At 45.9% G+C, this 25,997-nt stretch overlaps 4 protein-coding genes and 1 pseudogene across 6 annotated transcripts; 3 read left to right on the top strand and 2 right to left on the bottom strand.

Moving 5' to 3' along the window:
- The first annotated feature begins 836 nt into the window (after nt 1-836).
- Nucleotides 837-7,550, top strand: SLC37A4 (solute carrier family 37 member 4). Of its 2 annotated transcripts, XM_011384885.2 has the most exons (10): nt 837-917; nt 1,149-1,491; nt 2,130-2,470; nt 3,346-3,578; nt 4,126-4,369; nt 4,871-5,029; nt 5,273-5,358; nt 5,871-5,984; nt 6,599-6,737; nt 6,847-7,550. In XM_011384885.2, exons 3-10 carry the CDS (start codon nt 2,323-2,325, stop codon nt 7,011-7,013), a joined length of 1,290 nt encoding a protein of 429 aa, XP_011383187.1. In that variant the 5' UTR covers nt 837-917; nt 1,149-1,491; nt 2,130-2,322; the 3' UTR covers nt 7,014-7,550. The 2 variants fall into 2 exon arrangements, with proteins under 2 accessions (XP_011383187.1, XP_011383188.1); XM_011384886.2 differs by lacking the exon at nt 2,130-2,470.
- A 1,278-nt stretch (nt 7,551-8,828) lies between these two features.
- On the bottom strand, nt 8,829-12,073 carry TRAPPC4 (trafficking protein particle complex 4). Its single transcript, XM_011384888.2, has 5 exons — nt 11,842-12,073; nt 11,528-11,702; nt 10,281-10,384; nt 9,491-9,617; nt 8,829-9,187 (listed from the first exon to the last, which is right to left on the bottom strand). Exons 1-5 carry the CDS (start codon nt 12,014-12,016, stop codon nt 9,109-9,111), a joined length of 660 nt encoding a protein of 219 aa, XP_011383190.1. The 5' UTR covers nt 12,017-12,073; the 3' UTR covers nt 8,829-9,108.
- A 114-nt stretch (nt 12,074-12,187) lies between these two features.
- Nucleotides 12,188-14,181, top strand: RPS25 (ribosomal protein S25). Its single transcript, XM_011384889.2, has 5 exons — nt 12,188-12,513; nt 12,744-12,839; nt 13,348-13,531; nt 13,957-14,055; nt 14,135-14,181. Exons 1-4 carry the CDS (start codon nt 12,511-12,513, stop codon nt 14,049-14,051), a joined length of 378 nt encoding a protein of 125 aa, XP_011383191.1. The 5' UTR covers nt 12,188-12,510; the 3' UTR covers nt 14,052-14,055; nt 14,135-14,181.
- On the bottom strand, nt 14,148-20,464 carry CCDC84 (coiled-coil domain containing 84). 2 transcript variants are annotated; one of them, XM_011384883.2, is made up of 11 exons: nt 20,277-20,463; nt 19,985-20,148; nt 19,489-19,587; nt 17,205-17,271; nt 17,066-17,128; nt 16,721-16,785; nt 16,463-16,568; nt 15,654-15,684; nt 14,620-14,706; nt 14,410-14,542; nt 14,148-14,329 (listed from the first exon to the last, which is right to left on the bottom strand). In XM_011384883.2, exons 1-11 carry the CDS (start codon nt 20,394-20,396, stop codon nt 14,272-14,274), a joined length of 993 nt encoding a protein of 330 aa, XP_011383185.1. In that variant the 5' UTR covers nt 20,397-20,463; the 3' UTR covers nt 14,148-14,271. The 2 variants fall into 2 exon arrangements, with proteins under 2 accessions (XP_011383185.1, XP_011383184.1); XM_011384882.2 differs by having other exon boundaries at nt 14,148-14,542; nt 20,277-20,464.
- A 3,816-nt stretch (nt 20,465-24,280) lies between these two features.
- Nucleotides 24,281-24,399, top strand: LOC111733762 (annotated as a pseudogene).
- Nucleotides 24,400-25,997: the final 1,598 nt, after the last annotated feature.

Here is a 25,997-nt window from a genome sequence, read left to right as displayed (position 1 = left end):
TTTTTTTTTGTATTTTACTGTATGTATATTATGCTTTAAAATAAGTTAGAGAAAAAAACTTAAATGGCTGTCTATTAGGTAAAGTAGGAATTCTATGGTCTAGTATGGTCTTGGAAAAGCTCATTTTCCCGGTCCTCTGATCTACCTCCATGAAAGCGCAAGGCCTGATACACTGTGGGCTCTGGCTCATTAGATACCTGTTGAATTATGAAGTTGTCCCCTTTTATCTCACTTCCATCTCTTTCTTTCCCTGACCATCTTCTCACTCTAAAAGATCTTCGCTTTCAACTTTGGAGCACTTAAAATTCTTTCATCAATTCTCTGGAGAGTTCTCTGAAAGCGATTATCTAAAATTTCTGAATTCCTATCTAAATCTATTGAGTTCCGACAACGAACCTGAGTCTGGTAAGAAACGGGCTCATGGAGATTACCCGAGGTCACACTCTTAGGATGTAGTGGGCCCCTGATTAGAATTTAAGGTTTACTCTGGGCCAGGTACTTTAACTACTTCGCCTATTTTGTTTTAACTGTCCCCAACAGTCTGACCACAAGTTAAATGTTCAAATTGTGCTTATTGAGGACTGCATTAATTTCTTACAGAAAATACTGTGTTCTCCTACTAGACCTTTCCCAGACTGTGAACAACTCGGGAACAGTGATTGGTACCAGGAGGCACTCACTAAAAACTGGCTTGTTGAAGGCCGTCAGTTAAGAAGGGAACACACAAAACCAGCCACTAAAGGGCGCTCTCTCGCCCAAGCGCCAACGTAATGCAAAGGGTTAAGTCTAAATCCTTGGGGGTGCACTTGCCTTCCGGCGACGCGGAGACGCAGGCGGAGGCCCCGCCCCACCTAGGGCGCATGCGCACAAGACAGCTGGCAGCGCCCAACCCTATGGCGGCTCCAGCTTCGTTTCAGGTAGAGGAAGGTGTGCGGGGGAGGGGCTTCTCCTGAGGGCAGGGCTGGAGGGGAAGTCTGAGGTCCTGGGTTTTCTTTGGTGGAGCCTCAACGAAGGTTGTCCCCACTTCTGATACAACCCAAATCTGTTCCTGCGGCTGCTCCTTCTGGAGTGGGGGGCAATTTTGGGGTCTGGGGACCAAGGCACTGCCCGTGACCAGCCCATGCCTGCTTGTTTTTGTCACTTTTCAGTCCTGTATCTCCGCACCAATCCAGCTCCTGCATTCGTGCTCCGATCAGTTCCAAGCCCGAGGCTGGTGTTCTGGGTAGCTTGAGGACACGGAGTTGGGCAGATTCCGAGAACCCGCCGCCTCTCTCCCTCCTCTCCCTTCTCGCCGCCGGGCCCCACCATGTCTGGCTGAGCCACTCGGCGCCTGAAGCGGGGCCTCCAGGAGACTACGTGTGATCTTCTGCTCGGCTCGCGCCTACGCCTTCTGCTCCATTTGCTTTCCCAGCCGAGCGGAAAAGCCGGGGGAACATGTTGCCCGGGCCCTGGGAAGCAGGGCGGTTGGGCACTGACCCCTGAAGTCTGTGGGTACGTCTTCTCGCTCGCAGGCAGTCCAGTCACCCACCCTGCAACCCCTAGTCAGCCAGACGGGAGCCCGCACTGATGTCACAGGGTAAAAGGAACCAAAGGCAACTGAGTGACCCTAGCACAACCCCTGCCCTTGTGGGGCTTTCAGTGTGACACTATGGGTCCTGAACTGGGAAGTTCCCCCTTTCTTACAATTTTGCAACTATCAGTAAAAATTTACACCCCAGTGGGTACTAAGATTGAGAGTTACAGGGCTTGAGGTCAGCTCTAGAAGACTTGGAAGTGGGGTTTTTAGGATACGTGTAGAAACTAACCCAGCACTAGTGCAGTGCCTGGCAACCAGTATACCCTCAATAAACCTTCCTTGAATGAATAAGGAAGTGACAGAGAGCAGGGCTAGAGAGGCAGCTCTACTCATCCCACCCTTGCCTCCCCTGGGTTCATGCAGACAAAAGTAATTAGGTTGAGCCTTTAATCACAGCTGATTTCACAGGCGGGGCAAACAAGGAAGAGTAGGGAAAGGCAGAAATCCTGGGGACACAAGATGCTGGCCTGGCTCACAGACACTGCCTCCCTCTGGGACCCTCTCCAGCCCCCACAGCTCTGCCATCAATAATCTGTTTTCTTGTCGCCCTCAGGACACTGGGTTCCCTAGGAGCCGCCCCAGGCTTAATGATTGTCCAGAAGGTGGCTATAAAGGGAGCTTGAGAGGCTGGGTGGAGGAGGGAGCAGAAAAAGCCTAACTCAGCAGATCTAGGCACAGAGAGCCACAAGCAGGAGCTGTGGTCAGAGGCTCCGTGTCCTGGCCAGTAGGGCCTGCTGGCTTCCACCATGGTGGCCCGAGGCTATGGCTATTATCGCATTGTGATCTTCTCGGCCATGTTCGGAGGCTACAGCTTGTATTACTTCAACCGCAAGACCTTCTCTTTTGTCATGCCGTCTTTGGTGGAGGAGATCCCCCTGGACAAGGATGACTTGGGTGAGCCGTGGAAGAGCAGGGTGGTGGGCCCAGGGGCATAGGACCAGCAGGATAAGATGGGTTTTTGTGGCAGTGTGGTGTGTACAGGCATGTCAAGTGTTTGGAGTGTCTGCACAACAGAGGCTGGGGTACAGTCTCCATGTGCCAGATGAAGAGGCTCTGTGATCCATGTACATGGTTGTGGGTGAAGGATTCTGGAGTATGATCCATATATATCTGAGGAGGGTTGCTTATCTGATGTGTCTGTGTGTGCCTGTGACCCACATGTATCCCCAGAGGCACTGTTTATGCTGAGAATATTTAGGGAGGTTCTGAGTAGTTTCCACATCTATGTGGATACATGCTAAGATCTCAGGGTGCATGCTGGTCCCTGACATCGCGAGCGCTGGGGACTGGGGAGTTGGCACAATGACTTCATATGGCCTAGCAGGAGGAATAAGGTCCCTGACTCCAAATCTAAGCCCTTTGTCCCATGTTCAAAGGTGGGGCAACAGAACTGCCAGAGGCCCTGGGTTGGCATCCAGCGTGAGGGGGAAATCAGGCATGTGTAAATCCCAGGGAGGGGAGCTGCTCTGTCCTGCTTCCTTCTTGCCCCCTGATAGCTGTGACTGGAACTCTCCAAGAGGCTGAAAAGTCATGGGTCAGCCTGGGGCTAATGCTGATGGTGAGGCAGGAGGAGTAGTAGGGCTCCCTGAACAAGTATCATTGGATTCCAGTACAGTCTCCTCCTATTCCTCATGAAAGGAAGCTGTCTCACACTGCCAGGCACCTCTACCCACCTGACCCCATGCTTCCTCCACCCCTTGTGTGCTTTTGCCCTGGCCCCTAACCCCCTCTGGTACCTAACAGATGTCCTTTGCTCCTCTCCCCTGCAGGGCTCATCACTAGCAGCCAGTCTGCAGCTTATGCCATCAGCAAGTTTGTGAGTGGAGTACTTTCTGACCAGATGAGTGCTCGCTGGCTCTTCTCTTCTGGGTTGCTCCTGGTTGGCCTGGTCAATGTAGTCTTTTCCTGGAGCTCCACAGTGCCTGTCTTCGCTGCTCTCTGGTTCCTCAATGGCCTGGCACAGGGGCTGGGCTGGCCCCCTTGTGGGAAGGTCCTGCGGAAGGTGAGTGTCTGCTCCCAAGAAGCCTGTTTAGAATGGCCTAGACCAGCGGTCCCCAACCTTTTTGGCACCAGGGACTGGTGCTCTTATGAGAATCTAATGCCTGATGATCTGAGGTGGAGCTGAGGCAGTGACGCTAGTGCAGGGGAGCAGCTGCAAGTACAGATGAAGCTTTGCTTGCTCACCTACCACTCACTTCCTGCTGTGTGGCCTGTTTTCTAACAGGCCACGGACCAGTACCTATCTGTGACCTGGGGGTTGGGGACCCCTTTCCTAGAGGATACCTGAAGAGCATGTGGAACCACCGGCACCTCCACCCCCAACCCAGAGCAGGTTCCTCAGGAGTCCCAGTCCAGATCCTATTGCTTGTCAAGATATTTTAGGAGCCTGAACACAGTGGGATCAGGTGGCAGATGAGGGAAATGGCCTTGCCAAGAAGTGCCCTCTCCTTCATCTTTGTAATGTGAGATTCTGAGTCTGCCCCACTTGATCCCCTCCTTCAACATGGACTGTAGGCTGGGCACCTACTCTGTCTCCCTCTGCCCCACAGTGGTTTGAGCCATCTCAGTTTGGCACTTGGTGGGCCATCCTGTCAACCAGCATGAACCTGGCTGGAGGACTGGGCCCTATTCTGGCAACCATCCTCGCCCAGAGCTATAGCTGGCGCAGCACGCTGGCCCTGTCTGGGGCACTGTGCGTGGTTGTTTCCTTCCTCTGTCTCCTGCTCATCTACAATGAACCTGTTGATGTTGGACTCCGAAACCTGGACTCTCCCCCCTCCAATGGCAAGAAGGGTGAGCACCCACATAAGCTGACCACTTGGCAGCTTTCATCATTCATTTGGCAGACTTTCATTGAGGACTGGCTGTATGCCTGGCCCTGTCCTAGCCAATGGATGTAGGGGGACGGTGGTGATGGAAAGTGGGTTGGGAGTAGATAAAACTCAATCCCAAGAGATAGTACCAGACAAGTGGCAGAGCCAACAAATTCTATGATCCATATTATATTCTGGTCCTTCCTTACAACAGAGCCAGACTTCCCTGTCCTGGACTGCATCCTAAGCCTAAGTGGCTTGTGCGCCTTCCTCCATCCACCCTGGTCCTCAGTATCTTTTTCATTTGTTGAGGTTTACAATGGAGGGGAAAGGGCAGAGCAGTGGCTGAGGGACTACCTTCCTGCTGATCTCTGACTGTTTAGGTGGACTCTGCTCCTGGGGCTGGTTAATGAGTGGTGGGGGCTCAGTGGGGGTAGGGCAGCAGAAGGAGAACCTGAGGCCTGGCTTCCTCCCACCCCAGGCTCCTTGAAGGAGGAGAGTACCTTACAGGAGCTACTTCTGTCTCCCTACCTGTGGATACTCTCCACTGGCTACCTTGTGGTGTTTGGAGTAAAGACCTGCTGTACTGACTGGGGCCAGTTCTTCCTTATCCAGGAGAAAGGACAGTCAGCCCTCGTGGGTAAGATGAGTGTTGGGACAAGGGTGGGCATAGGGAGCAGGAATCAATGCAGGGGATGGAACATTCAGGCCCATTTCCTTTTATCCTCTTTCTTCTTTCCCTAAGGCTGGGCACTACTCAGGCAGCTGTGACCAGTCACCCTTGGGGACTCTGTACCTCTCTGGGTTTAAGCCAATCTGGGACAACCCCAATGTGTAACACTCACCTTTCCTTTCCCTCTTCCCACCACAACTCCCACTGCAGGTAGCTCCTACATGAGTGCCCTGGAGGTTGGGGGCCTTGTAGGCAGCATTGCAGCTGGTTACCTGTCAGACCGGGCCATGGCAAAGGTGAGTGGGCAGAAGGAACAGGAAGGAGGAAGATCCCTTTAAATCTTCCCAGCACAACTGGGACAGGCATCAGAGAGGTGGGAGCCCTAGGGCACAGGGAGGTTGACATATGCTGGTTTAAAATGGGTGAGGTGGGAACGAGTCCAGGCCACTCTGCTGGGGATGTGGAGACAAAGCTTTTGGGGAAAGGGTTTTAACTGATGTCAAGGAGAGTCAGAATATCTCTCAGCCTAGTAATGGGCTTCTACACAGCCCTAGGAAAACAGGTTGGGAAGGGATGGGGTGCAGCTTACCAGCACATATCCTGAGCCTGCCCCAAGTGGAGGAAGGGATACAGTGGAGTTTGGCCTCAGAACATAATGAGCAGGTCCCAGGGCCTCCCAGAGCTGCTTGGGCCAAGAACTGTGGTGGGATTGCCAAAGACCTGTCAGCAGAGGCCTGCTGTGTCAGAGTCCAGGCGTGGGGGTTCTCTGCTGCTCTTAGGGCTTGACATTGCTGAACTATCTCCACAGGCAGGGCTCTCCATCCATGGGAACCCTCGCCATGGCCTGTTGCTGTTCATGATGGCTGGCATGACAGTGTCCATGTATCTCTTACGGGTAACCGTGACCAGTGACTCCTCCAAGGTAAATACAGAGGGCCTGGCCCAGGACAGGCACAAGGATCAGAAAGCAAGGACCAATGACTCAGTCTCCTCCCTGGCCCAGGACTTTCTCTGCTTCTCAGATTTCCCTTTTCAATTGTTTTTACCTCAGTTTCTCTCCTTTGTACTTTGGTGCCTCTCGACTCTGGGCCTGGTTTTCTTCTCTTCCCTATGCTCCTCTAGGATGCTGCTTTCTGGACTCCGGCTCTTCACTCTCTTGCTGAGCTCACAGGCTTTAAAGAACACGAGGTGCCTTATCTTTATCTCTGATTTCTCTCTTGGTTTCTCTCACCTTTATCCTACCCATTTTGCCTTGGCCCTTGCCAGTTCAGCTTGCATACATCGAGACAGCATCTAACTAACTTGTAGGGATGGCTTCTCTATCTCCTTTACCTACCCGCACAGGCCCTTAGGTTGCCTCAGTTTGGCACTCCTCCAGCTCTGCACTGTCAATTGTATTGGGAAGTAGGATGAGGGAGGTCATTATTTCCTTACTACAACTATTTGTTCCTGGGGGCCAAACATTCCTCTCTTCTCTGACAGGTGTAAGTAGGTGGGCTTTCTCACTCTAAATGCTACCCTGCACTGCCATTGCAGCTCTGGATCCTGGTGTTGGGAGCTGTGTTTGGTTTCTCCTCTTATGGTCCCATTGCCTTGTTCGGAGTTATAGCCAATGAGAGTGCCCCTCCCAACTTGTGTGGCACCTCCCATGCCATTGTTGGACTCATGGCCAATGGTAAGTGGTATCCTCTAGAGTCTGTACTTCATCCCCACATAAGAGAGTTAGAGGCTGGGGCAGGCTCTAACCTCACAAATGACTCGGGCTTCCCCCTCCTCTGTGGCAGTGGGCGGCTTTCTGGCTGGGTTGCCCTTCAGCACTATTGCCAAGCACTACAACTGGAACACAGCCTTCTGGGTGGCTGAAGTGATCTGCACAGCCAGTACAGCTGCCTTCTTCCTCCTACGAAACATCCGCACCAAGATGGGCCGAGTGCCCAAGAAGGCTGAGTGAAGACAGTGCAGGCTCCAGAGCATCCTTTCACCTGTGGCCTTTTACCTGCACAGGGTGGGGAGAAGAGGGAGGGGGCTGCTTTGGTTAGCATTGAACCTTTGACTTCCCTTTTCTCTAGCCTAGGTGGCACTGGAAGTTATCAGTGCTAATGAGGTCCCAGCTCTCCATCCTATGGTCATATTTAAAAGACTATCTTTGTTTTTAAAACTCCATTAGCTCCTATTTCCTGCCTTTTAAACAGGACACCCCAGCAGTCAGGGAGTCTCCTATACCTTTCTTCTTTCCTGGGCTCTGCCCCTCCCCCATGCCACCCCATCCTCACCTGAAGTGAGGCTCCTCCTACAGCTGCAGGGCACCAAAGGCCACTGCCTTCTGTCCTAGGGCTTCTTAGCAGGGGGCAACTGCTATTGCCAATATCTCAGGCTCCAGGGGAAGAGATGAGGCCATCACTCTCACCATTACCCAGGGTACAATAGCGGGGTATGGCTGGGAGTGTAGTAAGACTTGTTATAGATTAAAACTAGATTTGATACTCAATGCTGTCAGTGAATTATTTTTTTCAAGAGATAATATGAGTCAGAGAGAACTTTTTTTGGAAAATACTTTTTCAGTGCCTATTCTTTCCACCCCAAAAGTGAGGGACTTCCATTTCCCTGGAATGAGAAAGCTGACACGGACTCATTTAAGTTCACATCTCTTCTGCCTTCAACTTAACACTGTATAATTCAATGATCATTTCAGAGATGAAGTTTTTGGGTGTCAGGAAGATTAAATAACTTTATGGAGGGAGGCAGTATAACCTTGGCTGAAAGTGTAGTTGGAAAGCCTGGGTTCAAACTCAGGCTGTAACTAGCTTTGAGTCTTGGAGGCACAGAATTACCTTGCTAAATCTCTTACCTGTAACAGAATGTGCCCCCTAAGGTTTGGGTGAGGATTAAATGAGATAAAGCAGTAAAGCCTGGCTATAAACACTTGATAAATGTTCCATCATCATTACCACCACCACCACCACCCCCACCCTAGTAATGTAGGGAGGAGGCAAGAGAACGTTAAATGAAGCTATATTAAGAGACTTCAATATGATGATCAACCCTAGAGCCAGACCACCAGGAAATCTGCAGAAGGAAGATTTCTGCTGGGATTGCTAACAACCCATTCCCCACACCATGAAGGAAGAAGTCTTTTGGTGGCACCTGCACAAAATAAAATCATTCACTCCCTATGGCTAAAACATGGGGAACCTACTGATCAAAGGCTGGGAACTGCCAGCAGGCCTTTCCCACTACATACTTTCTCACTCTTTGCCCATATCAAAGGAAAACTAAAGAATGATAATATAAACTGAATTCCTCTAACACTCAAGGTCCCTCTCAGTGTCTTCAATGTCTCACTGTCCCCAACTCTACTGTCTGTTCCTATGTTTCTCTTAGACTCTCTGCCTCTGAGAGACTACCACACTCTATGAGCATTACCCCTTCTCTAATAAACTTTCCTTTTGACTGACTTTGGCATTTAAATTCTTTCTTGCGCTCAGCCAAGAACCCTTTTCTCTCTCCTTGCAGGGCTTGAGCTCACCGCCCCTCCTCCCTCCCCCACCGCAGCCAACTTGGGGGAATTTACCGTCCTATCACTGGGAAGTCAGTAGCAATTATGAAACCAGACCTAAGGCTCCTGATTCAAAGTCCCATGTTTATTCATTTAATGAACATATTTGTTTTGTTTTCTACTAGAGTATCTTATCTTCCTAATATTCCCTTTTCATTCCTATTTCCCCTCCTGGGCCTTTTCTCCAAAATCACCAATTAGGACAGCAAACACAGATCAAAGGAATGTTTATTACAGCATTTATGGGCCTACCTCCTCCATAAATAAATCTGTACAGAGTTGGGAAGTAGAATCACGATAGATACAGTAGGGAAAACAGCATGGTATTAAGGCTCGGGGATCAGTATGTCATCAGGCTCAGCACCCTCCCATTTTTAAAGGCGCCAACAAGGCTGCTGGGCTCTCCACTGGAGTAGAAACAGCAGAACCCTTGCGGCAGAATCTCTCAGAATTTGATGGCGGTGGTGGTGGAGTCCTCTGCAGGTTCAGCCTATGACCCAGGTCCAAAAGTTCCAGCTTTCTCTGCCACCTCTAGGGCTAACTTCAGGTTCTGGTCAAACAGCTCACACCTACACCAGGTCCAAGAGGCACAAATAAGGACAAAGTATGAGGCCTAAGGCTCTATCCCCACTTTAAGTTCAGAGGCAGAGCCAGTGAAGAGCCTGCTTGAAGAACATAAACCCCAAGGAAAGTTTGGTTTCTTAATAGGCTAAACACTGTATGCCTAGTGTAATTGAAAAAAATTATTTAAAAGAAGTAAAAGTATACTCACTTTTATTTAAAAATGATTCTATTACACTTCAAAATGACTTTAGGGAAGAGCACACAGGGAAGGGCACAGAGGCTTTGATATGGGGAATGGGACAACCTACCTGATAGGCATTTCCAGGGAGTAGAATGGATTCTTGAGGGCAAAGTCTGAGTAAATCTCATAAATCTTCCGGAGAAGAGAATCTATTCCAGCTTGCCTAGGGTCTGCCAGCACCACAAACTTGATCCCTGGAGAGGGACCAGGCATGGTTATCAAAGGGTAGCATATACAGCAAATAATGTCATCCTGTGTTTGTCCAGCACTCTCAATTTTGCAAAGCACTTTCATAAGCCCATTATCATTTTATCCTTACTGCTCCGCAAAGCAGGAAAGGCAAGATTTTAAATCTATAGGTGAGACCAGAGAATTGAAGTGACTTTATCATGTCATCCAGCTGACTGAGGCCAGGCTTTGAGTTCTAGCTCTGTCACTTACTTCTAGTCTTGGGGTCCCTCAGCAGAAAGTGCCAAGCAGGGGACAAACTCAGGCAATTTTCAATTATCTGCATTAAAAGAGTGACACTCATGATCCAAAGGTAATTTCTATTTGGCATTCAAACTTCATTTTGGAACAACACAACTTCCAAAATGTGTGCAACATGAGATAACATGAAGGCGAGTTTTACTTGAGCACTGGATAACCAAGGCTGAGCATGCTGGGTGGTGTGGACAAAAATCAGCGTCAGATTAAATACTAGCTTTGGATTTACAAAACAAATAAATAGATGTGTCTGTGTAACTGCCCCAGAAAAAGCTACCTCTCCCCACCAATGCTTACCAAAGCTGTCTTTGGCCAATCTCTTCCCCCAACCTGCCCCAATGCATCCCTTTGGCCTATCTGGAAATACAAACCTGTTAGTGTCTGGAAGCAGTGTAGTTTGAATGTGTCTGTCTCCAACATCTCGATGCCTGAGCTGCCCTGTTCAGGAGACAGCTGGGAGCCGATTGCGAACAGCCTATTTACAAAGGAGGCAAAGCTGGGAATGCATCCCACTGCCCTAAAGGAGGAGTGCCTCCTAAACTTTTCCACTGAAGTAATGTTATCTGCTGAGTTCACATTACAGCGTAAGTCAGTGAGAAGAGGCAGTGTGAATTGCCTAGCAGCAGTATCAAAATTTCTTTCAAATTCACTTGAATTCTGCATGGATTTTATAGCAGGTCCTCGAATAACATCATTTTATTAAAACATTGATAAGGTACTGTAGGAACTTAAGTCTTGTTCATATCAATTAGCCTATGGTAAAATTGGTTTCCTTATAGAGTTGACACTTGAACATGGGTTTGAATCACGCAGGTTCACTTAAACAACATTCCCCCCCCCCCGCCCCCGCCCCCCGCGTCCCATAGATATAGTCAGCCTTCTATATCCCCGGGTTTTGCATCCAAAGATTCAACCAACCTTGGATCAAAAACACTATTTTTGACCTGTGATTGGGAACTGGATGCAGAAGGCAGATTGTGCTACACCACTTTATATAAGGAACTTGAGCATCCACAGATTTTGGTATCTGCAGGAGTCCTGGAACCAATCCCTGGCAGATACCAAGGGGTGACTGTAGTTGTTTTCAGGGAGTCAAAAGTTATATGTGTGAGTCATGCCCCTAATCCCCTCCTTGTTCAAGTGATAACTGTAGTTTCTTTTGCTTAAAGTTGTAGAACCTATCCAAGAGGTTAAATGAGGGCTTGCTGTACATCTATACTTTGCTATAAAACATATTACATAGAAAACTTTGGGTAAAATTAACACTGGGAATGTGCCACGGTTACTTACCCCAAGGCTATGCATACCCATCTCATTTCGTAGTGGAAAGCAGGAAAAGATCTTAAAGATCACTTAGTTCAAATGCCTTACTATGAAGATGAAGAAAGTAAGGCTCGAAGAGCTGACTTAAGCAAGATCACACCACTGCCAGTATTACCTAAAACCTAAACATATTGAAGTTCTTTTTTTTCTTTTCATAATACAAAAACTGACGATTTAAAAGGCTGAGAAAGGTACACACTGCCGCTCAGGAGACTGCCCATAGAACCACATTAACCCAGCCGGCCTAAGAGCCGAATTCAGGCCAATAGGCACTAGGTAGCGTTGGGGGACTTACGAGTGGAACATTGAGGCCAACATGAGTTTCTCATTGGAGGTGAGACGGGGCCGGCCGAATCGAATAGACACCGGGTAGTTAGCAGGGTTGCTTAGGTACTCCAGCACCTCTTTCCCATCGGCTGTGTACTTGCCATTCACGTCCATGCCATTGATGGCCAGCACTGCGTGGCCCACTGCAAAGGGAGGCAAGGGTCAAGGAAGCCCCATCCTGCAGATTCCAAGAATAAGGGACCCGGCTCCACTCCCTCGCCCTCTGCTACGAGACACCAGCCTACTTCCGCAGTACCGGACCCGCCCCCGAGCACAGCCCACCCCGGATTCCGTCGCGCTGGCCGAAAGCAACCAGTACACGCTCATCATGTAGCTTGAGGAGCAGATCAAGAGGGTAACTGAAAGTTTTTTCAGCCTCGGCCCGTGGCGCGTAGCTGTCCAATTGGTAAATCAGTCCGCCAGCTTTGTTCACCACGTAGACACTGAAAATCGCCATGGCTGCTGCCGCGGCTCAGACACTGGAAATTGGCCCGGCCCTGCCCCGGAACTGCAGCCACGGAACCACCCCCCCACCTCTCACTTCCCCCTCCCAGCCCCGACGCGCCGCCAACTGCGGCGCTTGCGCACTTGAGGCAACACGTTTGGGTGTAACGCTGGAAAACCAGTTGCCAGGACGCGGGAGGTTGTTTTCCGTCTTTCTTTCCAGGTTCTTAATGCTAAGAAATAGCAACGTGTGACTGCTTCACAACTAGTGACAAAGCCGAGTAAGGCGAGGACTATGTTAAGGGCGTGCAGAGAAGGAACGCGAGCCTCCGTCTGTTAGCTTCAGCCAGAGGCGGACCCTCGAACGTCCTCTGCGGGGCTCCGCCCCTTACCCCGGAAGCACTCGCCGAGAGTGGAGGTTTCTGGGCCTGTTCGCGAGCAGCGCTTCCTTTTTGTCCGACATCTTAGCCAGGCTGCGGTGGTAGCAACAGCTTTCGGAAATTCGTTATGGTAAGCTCAGCGGTGTGAAGCCGGTGCGGTTCTGAGAGCCGGGTAGTGCTAGGGCACTGTTGAGGCTCCATCAGAGGGAGGGCTCCCAGAACTGCCGTGCTACAGCTCAAGGCAGGAGGGGTATTCACCCATGTGCTCTGTTAGTGGAGTTCGGGCTAGGCTGAGTGCAGTAGTAGGGGGAGCATGGGGCTGCCTTATGAGCTGGCTCCATTCCCGCTTCTCTTCAACAGCCGCCCAAAGACGACAAGAAGAAGAAAGATGCCGGAAAATCGGCCAAGAAGGACAAAGACCCAGTGAACAAATCTGGGGGCAAGGCCAAAAAGAAGGTAGGAGGCCCTCTAAGAGTGAGGGAAAAGTAGGGGCGCCCGTCTCATAGCTATAGTAATAGGTGATGTACATAACAAACGGCTTTTAACGTCAAAGTTTATGCTCTTCACCACCATTCTCACTTTTTCTCATTTGGACAATGGGGCGATTCCTACTATTTGGAAATTAAACAAGTGTCTATAAAGCATTTGTTCTGGTGCCTAGCACATAATTAGTCCTATGACGCTCATCCATATTGGAAAGCCTCAAAGATACTATTTTCTGTCTAATTTATCTGATGCCATTAAGGGTAACCAGGGTCTCTTATTTTGTATCTTGGTTTTCTAATTATTTGAAGCTTAATTTGCATAGTTTATGTTAATTTTTAGTTTCGTAAGGTTCCACAGGCCAAGGAAGAGAGCCACCTTTCAGTATTGCCCTACTAACAAGAGAGATTTTTCTGACAGTGTTTGGGAGGGAAAGTGATTCTTCCAGTAACACTCACTCTTTTCCCCTTTTTGTGAGCAGAAGTGGTCCAAAGGCAAAGTTCGGGACAAGCTTAATAACCTAGTCTTGTTTGACAAAGCGACATATGACAAACTCTGTAAGGAAGTTCCCAACTATAAGCTTATAACCCCAGCTGTTGTCTCTGAGAGACTGAAGATCCGAGGCTCCTTGGCCAGGGCAGCCCTTCAGGAGCTCCTTAGTAAAGGTGAGAGGGGTATATTCTGGTATGGTTTGCACATTAAATTGGCTTAATTATGTTAGCCATCTTAAATATTTTTGTTGGAATTTTTAAAAATATGCTTAGGCTGACCAGTGGTAAATAATATAATTCTAACATGTCACCCCTAGGGTAGACTCTCAAGCAGCCATTTTTTCTGTGGCAGTTTGAAGCTGTCTGTGGTGCCTCATATGGATATAGTGGATTTTATAGTAAAGTGTGCGGGTGGCCATCCCAAGAGCAGGTAATGGGCCCCTCATTAGAAAGGATAAGTAAAATTAGATTATCGTCAAGAACTGTAGACATGTCTTTGTTACTCAGCATTTGTTTTGGGGAGTGATATAAAACTCACTTTCTAGTGTCTGTTAAGTATCTCATAGTACTACTATGAAAACCTTACCCTTTTTTCTTAGGGCTTATTAAATTAGTTTCAAAGCACAGAGCTCAAGTAATTTACACCAGAAACACCAAGGGTGGAGATGCCCCAGCTGCTGGTGAAGATGCATGAACAGGTAAGAGATCATGGTGTAGGAAGTGTATGTCTCCTTTTACAAAGCTCTATACTGATTCTTTTTTCAATTTTTTTTACAGGTCTCACCAACTGTACATTTTGAAAAATAAAAGTTTATTACATCAAATAAGTGGGTATGTCTGTTTTCTAAGGGCAGTTTACAAGGATTATAGGGTATGGGTTTCTTAAGTTGGTTGAATAAGTTATCATGAAACCATTAGATTGTTTTCTTGATGTGACTGTTTCTTGCTGCAGCTTCAGTTTTGAATTGATGCCTGAAAGGAAGTGAAAGGTTAACAGGACAGGGTGAGATCTCCAAAGGGGGAAGTGGTGGGCTGGGGTCCTGGACCCATACCTGGATTGCCAGCGGCGTCCATTATTCCAAACCCGGCCAAAAGAGGGCAGCCAGCCTGCACTAGTGTTGGAGTTGTGATCAAAGTTGGCTCCAACTCTGTCTGGGGGGAGTTTCTTCAATTTTTGTTTTTCCTCTACAATGATAAGTAAATAATTTTATGAGTAGGGAGATTTAAAGAACCCAGTGCCATTCCTGATTTAGTTTACTTACTCTCTTTAAGAAATTCTTCATAGGAAGGTCCTATTTGTTGATTCCAAGAGCTATACTCATCTTGAACCATCCAAGGAGGTGTGGCACCTGGAAAAGACCCATTAAACAAAAAATAAGGCACTTTAAAAACTTTTTTAACTTGCAGGCTATTGTGAAATATGACCTAGCTCTAAACTCTTACCTGAGAACTGGAAATGTTCAAAAGTCCAGGAATTATGGACCATGGGAAGTTGAGGTCCCTAGGCTAATTTAAAGCAACATACCTTACATGTGGTATGCTGATATTTGATATATTGAGGCATGAATGGAATATAGTGTGTACTCTTTTTGTTCTTTCAGCAGGGTTTTTTTTTTTTTTTTTTTTTTTTTTTTTGAGATTTATCTATTGCACGTGTCAATAGTTCCTTTGTTGAGTACTATTCCATTGTTCATTTGTCTGGTACTACAAATCTGCTATGACAGTTTGTGTATATGCCTTTGTGTAGATAGACTTGCTTTTCTCTTAGAATGGCTGGATCATAATGTTTAACTTTTTAAGAAATCGCTGAACTGTTTTCCAAAGTGGTTGTGCCATTTTACATTGCCACCAGCAGTGAGTCTTCCTCCACAGACATGGTCAGTCTTTAATTTTAGCCATTCTCATGAACATCTTTTTTATATGCCTTTGAGGTTTGAGAGCTCTTCATATATTCAGGATACAAGTCCTTTATTAGACAGTGATTTTTTTTAAAATTCTCATCCCCCTCCTACCTTTTGATAACCATCAGCTTGTTCTCTATAGCAGTGTGTCTATTTCTGTTCATTTGTTTTAGGTTCCACTTATAAGTGAGATGATATGTTTGTCTTTTCTCGGACTTCACTTAGCATAACACCCTCTAGGTATATCCATGTCTCAGGATTTCATTTTCTATTGCTGAATATCCACATCTTTATCCATTTGCTGATGGACATCGAGATTGCCGTTAATACTTTATCTTAATCTACTTTAAAAAATAAATCACAGTTTGAGAAATACTGCCGTGGGCTTTCCTTACCTGAGTGAATGTTACCAACTCCTGGTGTGTCCTGTAGTTGGAAATGGAAAAAAAATCCTGGATAAGAAAGCCAGATGATAGGATACTCATAGCTAGAAAAGGCAAACTTAATAGAGATGGATGGAACCAGTGCCACGATGCTAATTCTGCACCCCACTGATGTTAAATCTTAAAAGCATAGTAAATCATTGGATGTCCTATACTCAAGAGAGTCATGGTCTTAATAGTGAAGATGTGCCTAGTACATGCCTGATAAAAACCTTTTCTCACAGCATACATATTGTTGGGGAAGAAAATTACGTACAAATTACATCGACAACTTTTTATATGGTACTACATCCATTTATAACAGACTACCTCAGATAAGCCTTCCATGAAAATGACATTTGAGTTAAAGGCTGAAGGAAGGTAAGCATATTTAAGGCAGTGCAACTACATGTGCAAAAGTAAGAAGCACAATATGGCTGGAGTATAGAATATAAGCAGATGATGATGCAATAATTTTGTTTGGGACAGGATTGCATGAGGGAGTAGGAACTGTTCCAAGGTGGAACAGAGGCCAACTTGTACTCAGGTAAAATAGACCTGACAAGATATGGGAGGTAGAGGAGATAAAGATTTGCATCTACAGTTACTGGGAATATAATGGGAGTTTGTTTCAGGTATACAATACTATAGAATAATGTAGCAAGAGAAAAGCCTGCAGAGACAACAGGAATGGTCAGAATAGGTTAAAAAGAAAAAAGAGATGCGTATCCCGGGATCTGAAGGGGGAACTGGCTCTTTCCTGGCTGGCTTATCCATTGTACCTGATGGCCAATGAATGTCAGAGGCTGTCCTGTTTCCATCCAATCAAACTCGGGGGCTGGTGGCAGGTCCAAGTATGAGGGCTGCTGTGAGGTGGAGGCTACTTGGCTGAAAAAGACAAACAGCAGCCAGGCTGGCAGATGAGGTCTTTGAGCTATGAGGACAGCAAAGATTAGATTTATTCCCATTTCCCAAACAAAAAGTTACAGAATGCTCTAAAAGATGTCAAATTCCAAGAAGAGATTCCATAACAATCATACCTGTTTGCTCCTTTCCAGCTTCCAGGTGCCGAAGAGCCCTCTTCTGGGTCTGGCACTGCCTGAAGCTGAGTTTGATTCAGGAAAAACAAGTGTCTAGGATGCTTAACTGCCTAGGCTAGGCTCCCACCCTCCAGAAAGAGGCATAAGGAGAGTACTGCCCATCCCTCCCAGTCCTGCCCACATCTCCACTGACAAGGCCTGCCCCCTGGTGGGCAGGTAAGGGAATTTAAGCAGAGTAGATGAAGTGTGGTGTCCTCTTAGAGCTGGGAGGTGAAATGCTGGATCTGGGAGAACCAGGGATAAGTGGATTTGGATACTGCTCTGGTTCCTTCGAGGGAAACCAACCTCTAAGACAGACCGAACCACCTCCTGCCGGCTGTGCTCCACCTTACGAATCTGAGCTGCCATCTGTGGGAGAGAGGCTGCTTAGATAGGTATAAGATCATGGGGGCTTGGTCCTTCAGAGGCCTTTCCTTTAACTTACCTCTTTGATCACCTCATCCTCTTTTTCCTCATAGGAATCCAAACCTTTCACCATGGATTTCTTGAATCTTAAAAAAAAATGGCAAGTCAGCCTAGATCCCCAGGCCTTGCCAGTTGTGAAAATATACCTAGTTTTCAAACTCACAGAAAGAAAGTACAGAGAATACCTGTGTACCTCTCATCCAGATTCACTGTTTAATATTTTGCCATTCTGGCTCACTTCTTTTATACACATTTCCTTTTTGCCAAAATAAAAATGGGCTTTAGACATCATGAGAGTTAACTAAATATTTCAGTATGCATATCCTGAGAATGAGAACAGTCTGAAACCATTATCACATTTAAGAAAATCAATTATTCATTTTAATGTCCAAATTATCCTGTGTGTGGCTAGTGAGAATCCCTTCAAACTAGCTCCTTGGTCCTCTGGATCACTCTATTAATATGAGCACAAGATATTCCAGGCTCACCATGTATTTTCCCTGCTCCAAACCTGAAATCAACCATTTCTCCAATGAGATCTGGTTTCTTTTAGTAGAAAGTAGTATTTAGAAGGAAAGAGCTGAGTGTTAGTACTAAATTCTTATTGGTGGTCTACAGGTGTCATGCTTCTAGCTCTTTCAGAGGACAGAGCTTTGATTTTGTTAAAAATTTATAATGATACCTCCCCAATCAATTCCTTCCATTCTTTACTGGTATCTTCCTTCTGCCACACTGAAAACTCTGGTTCCCAACAATGTCAATAGACAGTCACTGCACTGGGGGTTAAGGGTTACGAACCTATACAGTTGAAAGTCCACGTATAACTATAATGGGCCCGTGTGGATTCCCGAATGGGAGTTGACCCTTGAACAACGTGGGTTTGAATTGCGCAGGTCAATTGAAAAAGTCTGTAAGTGGACTTTTCAAACCCAAATTGTTCAAGGATCAAATGTACTTACAGTTTTATCCTACAATACACACAAAAAAGTATCAAAATAGCAATACCACTATCAACAATAAAACTAAGCAAAGCTCAAGATTTCTTTGCAGTTCTTTAGTCCTTAAAAAATTAATATCCTAAGGATATAATCAAGTAAATTTTGTTCAAAAGTTACTTGAATTCTTATTCTTTTGTTTCCTATCAATTTGATAATTAAGAAAATTCATCTTTGCAATCAATTTTAGCATGTTTTCTGACCTAATTTTAGTATATAAAACATTTATGTAGGGAAATGGCTGTACCACAGTGCCCTGGCAGCTTTGCACATATCCATACAGGCAAAGCCTTGAACGGCAGCTTATCAGTCTTGGCTGAACACGTTTGTGATCCAAAACACAACAGGATGGGAGGCCTGAAAAGAGCTGCTATGAGGCCTCCCCCACCTGCCTATCTCCTCAAGAGGCTGTCATGAGACAGTTTCTCATCAGCTCCTGGGTTCTGATGAGGTATGGGGCTTTCTGCTACCCCCCACCCCAGAGCAGAGCTTCAGATTTTACAAAACCATGTAGCTGCAGTTTACATTTGCTATCTCTTTTCTGCTCAACTATCCCTATTCAACCACCAAAACCCATACCTAGCTGGGTCAGGGTCACGTGAAGAGTGAGTGCTTTTTGTCCTCGGATACCCTCTCCTCTCAATCTGAACCACAGGTTTGAAGGCAAGGTAGTGGGATTTAGGCATTTCTTATCATTCTCTCATTATTCTCCACACTGAGTAGAAGGGAATAATAGATACTATGAGTTTTTCTGTAACTTTGGCTTTGGGATCCCCTTGAGTTCCACATCCTATAATTTCAATATGGTCCCAATAAAAGTGGTGTCATGAAGCTACCTGTGTCCTTTTCCTGAGGTAGTCTGGGCTCACATGTGTGCTGACCAGCTTTCTGCACTTCAGTTTCTAAGGGTCTTCCAGAGGCCAGTTAAAATTGAGTCTAAAACTATTAAAAGTGGGTACTGGGTGAACATCAGTTTTTTGCACATTATAAACAATCTCTCATGTTCCTAAAGGACCTTAGTATTCTCTGTGCTACACATTTAAGTAGTTGATTATAGTCAATTTTTACTATATACTGTTTTCTATTTGCTAAATGTATTGTAAATCCCACCCCCAACTAGATTATAAACCTTTCAAAGACTCACACTTCTTTTGTGTCCAATATAATGCCTACTAGAATAATGAGTGCAATGAAGGCAATACTTATGAAGTCCTTATTAACTTTCCAATTAATAAAGGAAGCTCCTGTACTTGACACAGATCCAGAATTCATACTCTGCTACTTCATTTTTCAAAAGCAGTGATTTACCGTGCATAATCTTGGGGGGAGATGAGAAACTTCTCTTTCATGTGGACTTCAGCCTTGTTCTCCCACCAAAATCTGTTGGTTGCTTTCTTGTGCTCTGGGCTGAGAATGGAGAGAATGAAGAATCTCAATGACAGATTATAAAATATTACTCGGATATCTAGGCACTACATAAATAACTGTAAACATCAGTATTTCTGCTTCTGGGCAAGGTTCAGAGAGAAATACTGTTATTAGTCTCTTCCAGAATTCCAGTCTCTCTCTACCAATATAAATATGAGAATCTGAGAGGTGATGAGAGGTAACCTTGAATCAGCTGGCTTTCCTAGTTAGACCACCAACACCATGGGGGACCATGGCAACCATAAGCCCTCTATCCCTAAAGATAGGCAGTCCACCCTGCACAGGTCACAAAAGCGTTCTTCCTCTAGCTCACCCTAAATCCACCTTCCCATAAACGTATGCGAACGCTGGATGAGGCTCCCAGCCCCTATCTCACCTGGCCAGATGCTCCAGCAGCCCCCCGTGCAGCACGGTCAGGTTTCCGTGGCTCAGGTGTTTCCGCACCTCACAGCTGCAGCACAGGCACCAACAGCACCGCTCGTGCTCCGGCACGTAACGCTCGACCTGAGCTGTGCGGATGGCCTTGCGGGCCGCCTCCACCTGCGCAGAAGAGAGTGTAACGCGAGGCCAAGTAGAAACCCGAACTGGACCCCCAAATCCCAACCCGTCAGGCCCTCATGCACCGCCCGCATCCCCGTCGGCGGTCCCCTCCAACCTCCAGTCCGCACCTGGGGCAGAAGCCGATCCAAAGCCACCTTCAGGTGCCGCTGGTGCTTGCGACTGTAGACGTGACCGCGACCACAGAAGAAGGTCTGTCGGCACAGACAGCATCGCTGCGCGGGCGCCATCAGCAAAGGGCTAGGTAAACACGACGTACTGCGGTTCCTACGCTCTCCCGTGACTCCTGACCCCTCGGGGGCGGGGCGAACGCAGAGGCTCCCTCGCGGCCCCCAGCGACTGGCAGGCGCCACTGCAAACCCTTCTGCGGCTGTGCGGATCCTTGCCCTGGCTCCCTCTCTATGTGCAAACACATCTTGTCATCAGTATACCCAAATGCTGCTAGCTAGAAAAAGTGGTCAGCCTGCTGTGCAAGAAAGAGCGCACGCAACAGTTCGGTGAAACTGAAGGATCAAAGCCACACACGCGTCGGGGCACTGACAAGGACCTGTATTGGACGATGTAGCAAATCATAACTGGTATTTATAGGGTGCTCACTGTGTGTCTAGAGCTTTACATTAACTACCTCACTTCATCCTCACAATAACCCTATGTAGTGTACTATTATCGGCATTTTACAAGCGGGAAAACAGGCATGGGGGAGGAAGTAACTGTGTGGAAAGCTGCACAGGTGTTGTTAACCAGTGGAGGCAGCATCTTGGGCCCAGTGCTCTTCAGTACCAGCAGACTATAAGAAACACATGCTGTGGGTGGCCATAACCTAAGACCTAATCACAGTCATATCCCACAGAGGTGTTCTGAGCATTGCTCCTGTAAAGCTGTAAAGGGAAAGCTATAAAGGCTACTAAATCATTGCTGAGGGTTAGCAGACATTTTTAATCTGTAAAAGTGCTAATCTAGTGGAATTTTTATTAATTCTTTTAACCCACTTCTCTTAGAATCAGCAGCCTCCTGTCTGTCCTCCTCCCTTAAGCCTTAAGGCCTAAGGTGAATTGCTTCTTTTCACCACAGAAATCCTCAGGTTGTGATCTCCACCCTAGAGTTCCTTGACAGAAGCTTGGGGCCTAGCCTTGCCCTAAATCAAAGAATGAACAGACAGAGCTGGCAGAGTCCCGGACTTCTCTTAGGTTTGTTACCAGTACTGGTGCATTAACCTGGATGGGCTACAATGTCTGTAGGTATATCCACAGTCAACCCCATAATTTGGGCCTAGAAAGTAGCCAGACTCCCCTTCAGATCTTGACTTCCTGTTGAACCTTCCCTTTAGACTCAAGCCTCTGCCAGTTGTGGTCCATTGTGATAACCCTTGCAACATTCAATTCTTTGACCTCCCATCATTCCCCTCGCAGAGTTAATCCTGGACTTTGTTCACCCAAAAAGGTTACTTCTCTGAATCCAAACTCTGAAGTTCTACTGTGACCGACACCATCTTCCATCCTTCCATGTAACCTTATTTTTCATCTTACAGGAAGACCTCCATTACTGAAGATAACTATTCTTACACACTCAGAGAATTTTTCAGCATCTGCCAGATGATTTGCTCTAGGCCAGTGGTTTTCAAAGTGTGGTCCCCATATCAGCAGCATCAGCAAATGGGAGCTTGTTAGAAATACAAATTCTTGGGCCCCACCCCAGACCTACTGAATCAGGATCTCTGGTGAGGCCCAGCCATCTGTCCTTAATGAGCCCTTTAGGTGATTCTGGTGCTCAATCAAGTTTAAAAATCACTGGTTTAGATCTTAGGTCCTGTTGGCTTTGCTTTACCCACTGGATCCTAGGAATATTTTCACCACATTCCCATGGCAACTTATTACTTCACTTGACTTTCCAAGACTACTCATTCTGTCAAACCACAATTGCGATTCAACCCAGCCATCTGTTTCCCACATTTGTTTCAAAGCTGCTTAGAATAGTCTACACTATCTGCTTCAACTTCTGCTAACTTCTTAGCCTTCTGCAATTTTGCTTTTGAAACTGTTTTCCTAAGGTTCTCCATCACCAAATATTCATTCAGCTGCCATCTGAACTCGACTTGTGGGAAATGGAATTGAACATCTTCCTCTTCAGAACATCCCCTATTTTCATCCTCCTAGTGAATAATACCAAGAAAAAGCCTAGAGTTTGGGGGTGAGTTATCTTTGACACTCCCTTGTATTAAGTCCCCCTATCCACCCTGCATAAGTTGTTTTATTGGATTTCTGAGATGCTTAAAGTCTATTTTCCACTTTTTATACTCATAGAGCATATCTTATTTTAATTCCCTTCCTTTCTTGCTTGGATTCATGTAAAATCTTTCTAACTGGTTTCCAAGTGTCTGGTCTATTTCAGCTCCATTTATCTTCCAGACTCTGGTCTTAAGAAAGCTCTAAAATTACTATACTGATAAATGCCTCTAAATTGCCTTCAGGAACAAAATCTAAACTTCCCAGCATGACTTTCAAAATCTTTTACAATATGATTCCCAAGTTCCTTTTCAGCCTGGTCTCCTGCCACTCCCCTCCTCCTTCCCTGACCTCCTCACACACTTCTCCAGGCAATACAGATGGTCCCTGACTTAACGATGGTTCAATTTAGGATTTAAAAACTTTTTACTTTTATGATGGTGCAAAAGCAATACAAATTCAGTAGAAACCATACTTGGAATTTTGAACATCGATCTTTTCCAAGACTAGAGATATTTGGCACAATACTGTCATGACCCTGGGCAGCGGGGCAGCGAGCCGCAGCTCCCAGTCAGCCACATGATTGCAAGGGTAAACAATTGGTACTTTATAGTGTAGTGTTAAATGCATTAAATCCAGCTTATGATGTTTTTCACTCATAAGTTGAGGAGCATCTGTATTCCAGCAGTCCTATTGCTCCTATGCACTTTAGCATCTTCAACCCTTGGATCCATCTACCTGATAAATTCTTTCTATAAGGTTCTGAAATATGAACTAGATTGGAATTTCCATGAGGCTGGTGACTTTGCCTGACACATGGTAAGCTCTCAATCCATTCGTAAACTCTCATATCAATTCATTATTGAATGAATGAATTGTCACACCTTTTGTGAAGACTTCCAGAGTTGTCAATATCTTTTGCTAATCCCATCATCATTTTTGTTTAGTAGTCAGTTGAAAACCCAATAGTTGAAAAGCTCCTCAAGTGCAGGGACTGTCTTGTTCATATCTGAATTCCTAGAACGCTAGCATAAAGTGGTCTTCTATGCATGTTTGTCAAATTAGGTTAAAACTATTAAAACTACAGGCACCCAGGATTAAGATACTGTTGGGGTGGGAATTTATGCAAGGAAGGAGACTAGGAAGCATGCAGCTAACAGCCTGATAATTAACAATATCAAACTACAAAACAAGCTAATGGGTAGTTTTATTTATTTAACAATTGAAAAAAGTAATTTCTTGTCAGAAACAAAACAAAAAAACCAGAGGCTATAAAGATATCTCTTGCCACCTCCAATCTCCAAAGATGACTATTGCTATTTGATACCTATATTCCTTAAGACATTTGCCATGCTTAGACAACATACTTAGAAATATGAATAATTTCTGTTACATTTGGAATCATATTGAATACGTTTTTTTTCCCCACCAAAAACATATTGTGGATATCTATGTCAGTAGATAGAGCATGATTTATATATTATCTGTATTCCAATGACTCTCAAATGTATTTACATCTTCAGCTCAGACTTACCAACTCCAGACTTATAACAATTACCTACTTGACATAATCATCCTGGCATTTCAGATTTTAATAGAACTGCTTAAAGCCACTGCTCCTACAGGCTTCCTCTCCTCATCATTCACCGAATTGCTCAAACCAAAAACTTGAGTAATTCTTTTCTGTATCGTCAATCCTGTTGACTTGATTCTACCTCCAGGGTTCATCATCAGATCAGTCTGCTTCTCTCCATTTCTACTGCCACTGCTACTACTCCTGGACTACTGCAATTACCTCCTAACAGGTCTTCCTGCTTCTATGTTTGCCCCACTACAAGCCACTTTCAATGAGTGGCTAAGCATGATTTAAAAAATAAGATCAGGTTATGTCAGTCTACAGCCATGCCACCCTGAACATGCCTGATATTGTCTGATCTCGGAAGAAAAGCAGGGTCGGGCCTAGTTTGTTCTTGGATGGGAGACCACCTAGGAATACCAGGTGCTGTAAGCATTAAATAAATAAATAAATAAATAAATAAATAAATAAATAAATAAATAAAATAAAATAAAATCAGGTTATGTCAGTTACTTCAATCATTTCCCACTGTTCTAGGAAAAAATCCCTTAATATAGCCCTAAAAAGACCTGCATGATCTAGTCCCTGCCACTCTCCCTAGCCTCACCTTGGATTTTTCTCCTCTTGCTTGCTTATCATATTCTGTCTGCCATGGCCTTATCCCCATTCTCTCAACAGGTCAAGGTGAGGAGGTCTCTACCTCCTAGGCTTTGTCCATTCTGTTCCTTCTACTAGAACCATTTTCCTTCCCATTTTTCAGCCTGAAAACTCATTATATAGGTCTCAGTTAAAATGTCTTTCTTAGAAAGGCCTTCTCTGACCTCTCCAATCTAGATACTTATATTGTTTTCTCTCACAATAACCTAGATTTTCCTTATTATCATTGTTCATTATTAGTGTGTCTGGTTAATATGTCTTTCCATCTAGACTGAAAACTCTGTGAGGACCCATTTGGGGTTTCACTGTATCCCTAGCACCTGGCACAGGGCCTAGCATATTGAAAACTCAAAACAAATAATTGTCGAAGAGGAAGTGAAGGTAGGACTATAATATTCTCTCAGAGGGCAAAATGGGTAAAGGCAGATTTTTCTCAGGGTCACTTTTTCCACAAAGACTATTTTGTTTTGTTCCTTCCTTCTGACCTGCTTCCTTTTGGGATCTGCTTGCACTTAAACCAGACATGGACAAGAACATGGACAGGGATAAGGATACACACAAAATGCAGATGAGGTGGACAAGTTGAGGCCAAATCAGATGAAACTCTCTCCTTCCTGGGAGCTGGATAGACCAGGGTGATAGGAGAGGGGGCTTTTCTTGCAGAGTACTGAGTGGGCCCAGGGCTAATGACACTAATGACCTGGTCCCTTCACCTATTCCTCCAGTGGATATTACATAAAAATTAGCATCTGGACAGTCTAAGAGAAGAGAATCAGCACAAAGCACCTCCAGGCGGATTAGGGAAAGGCAGTTCTCTACTTGCTCCAACTGGGCATCTGTATATATCTGCCCTGCCCTGTCCCTGGCACTTGTCACTTTTTCTTCCCATCCCATCCCTGCTATTTATTCCCCACCTCCTTGAGTCCACCTCTGCCTCCTGGGAGTATCATCAGCAGCCCTGCCCACCCTGGCCTCCCTGCCAGGCAGGGATGGCTTTGAGCACTTCTGGAGAAGTACTAGCCATTGTTTTCTAAACCTGGAAAAAAGACCTAGTGCTAATGTCTCCTGAGAGAATCCTTCCTCAGCTCCTCCAGACAGAGCTAATCTCTCTCTTCTCTACTTCCAGAGAGTATGGAATTTGCCTGTTCAGAAGTTACCAGTGACATAGCAACAGTGCATTCTTACTACCTAACAGGCCCCATGCTAGGCTCTGGGGGTTTGGACATGAACATGACTTATTCCAGTGTATTGTCCTCACTGGTTGCCAATGTCACTGTAAGTGAGTGCCTCAGGGACAGGGTCTATACGTTATACTTTGCTTGGTTTTACGGTTCTCACCCCATCAGCCTTAACACTCTAGGAATAAAACATATTGT

The sequence above is a fragment of the Pteropus vampyrus genome, unplaced genomic scaffold (genome assembly GCF_000151845.1).
Source record: "Pteropus vampyrus isolate Shadow unplaced genomic scaffold, Pvam_2.0 Scaffold633, whole genome shotgun sequence".
Lineage (NCBI taxonomy): Eukaryota > Metazoa > Chordata > Mammalia > Chiroptera > Pteropodidae > Pteropus > Pteropus vampyrus.
This window is presented reverse-complemented; position numbering and strand designations above follow the sequence as displayed.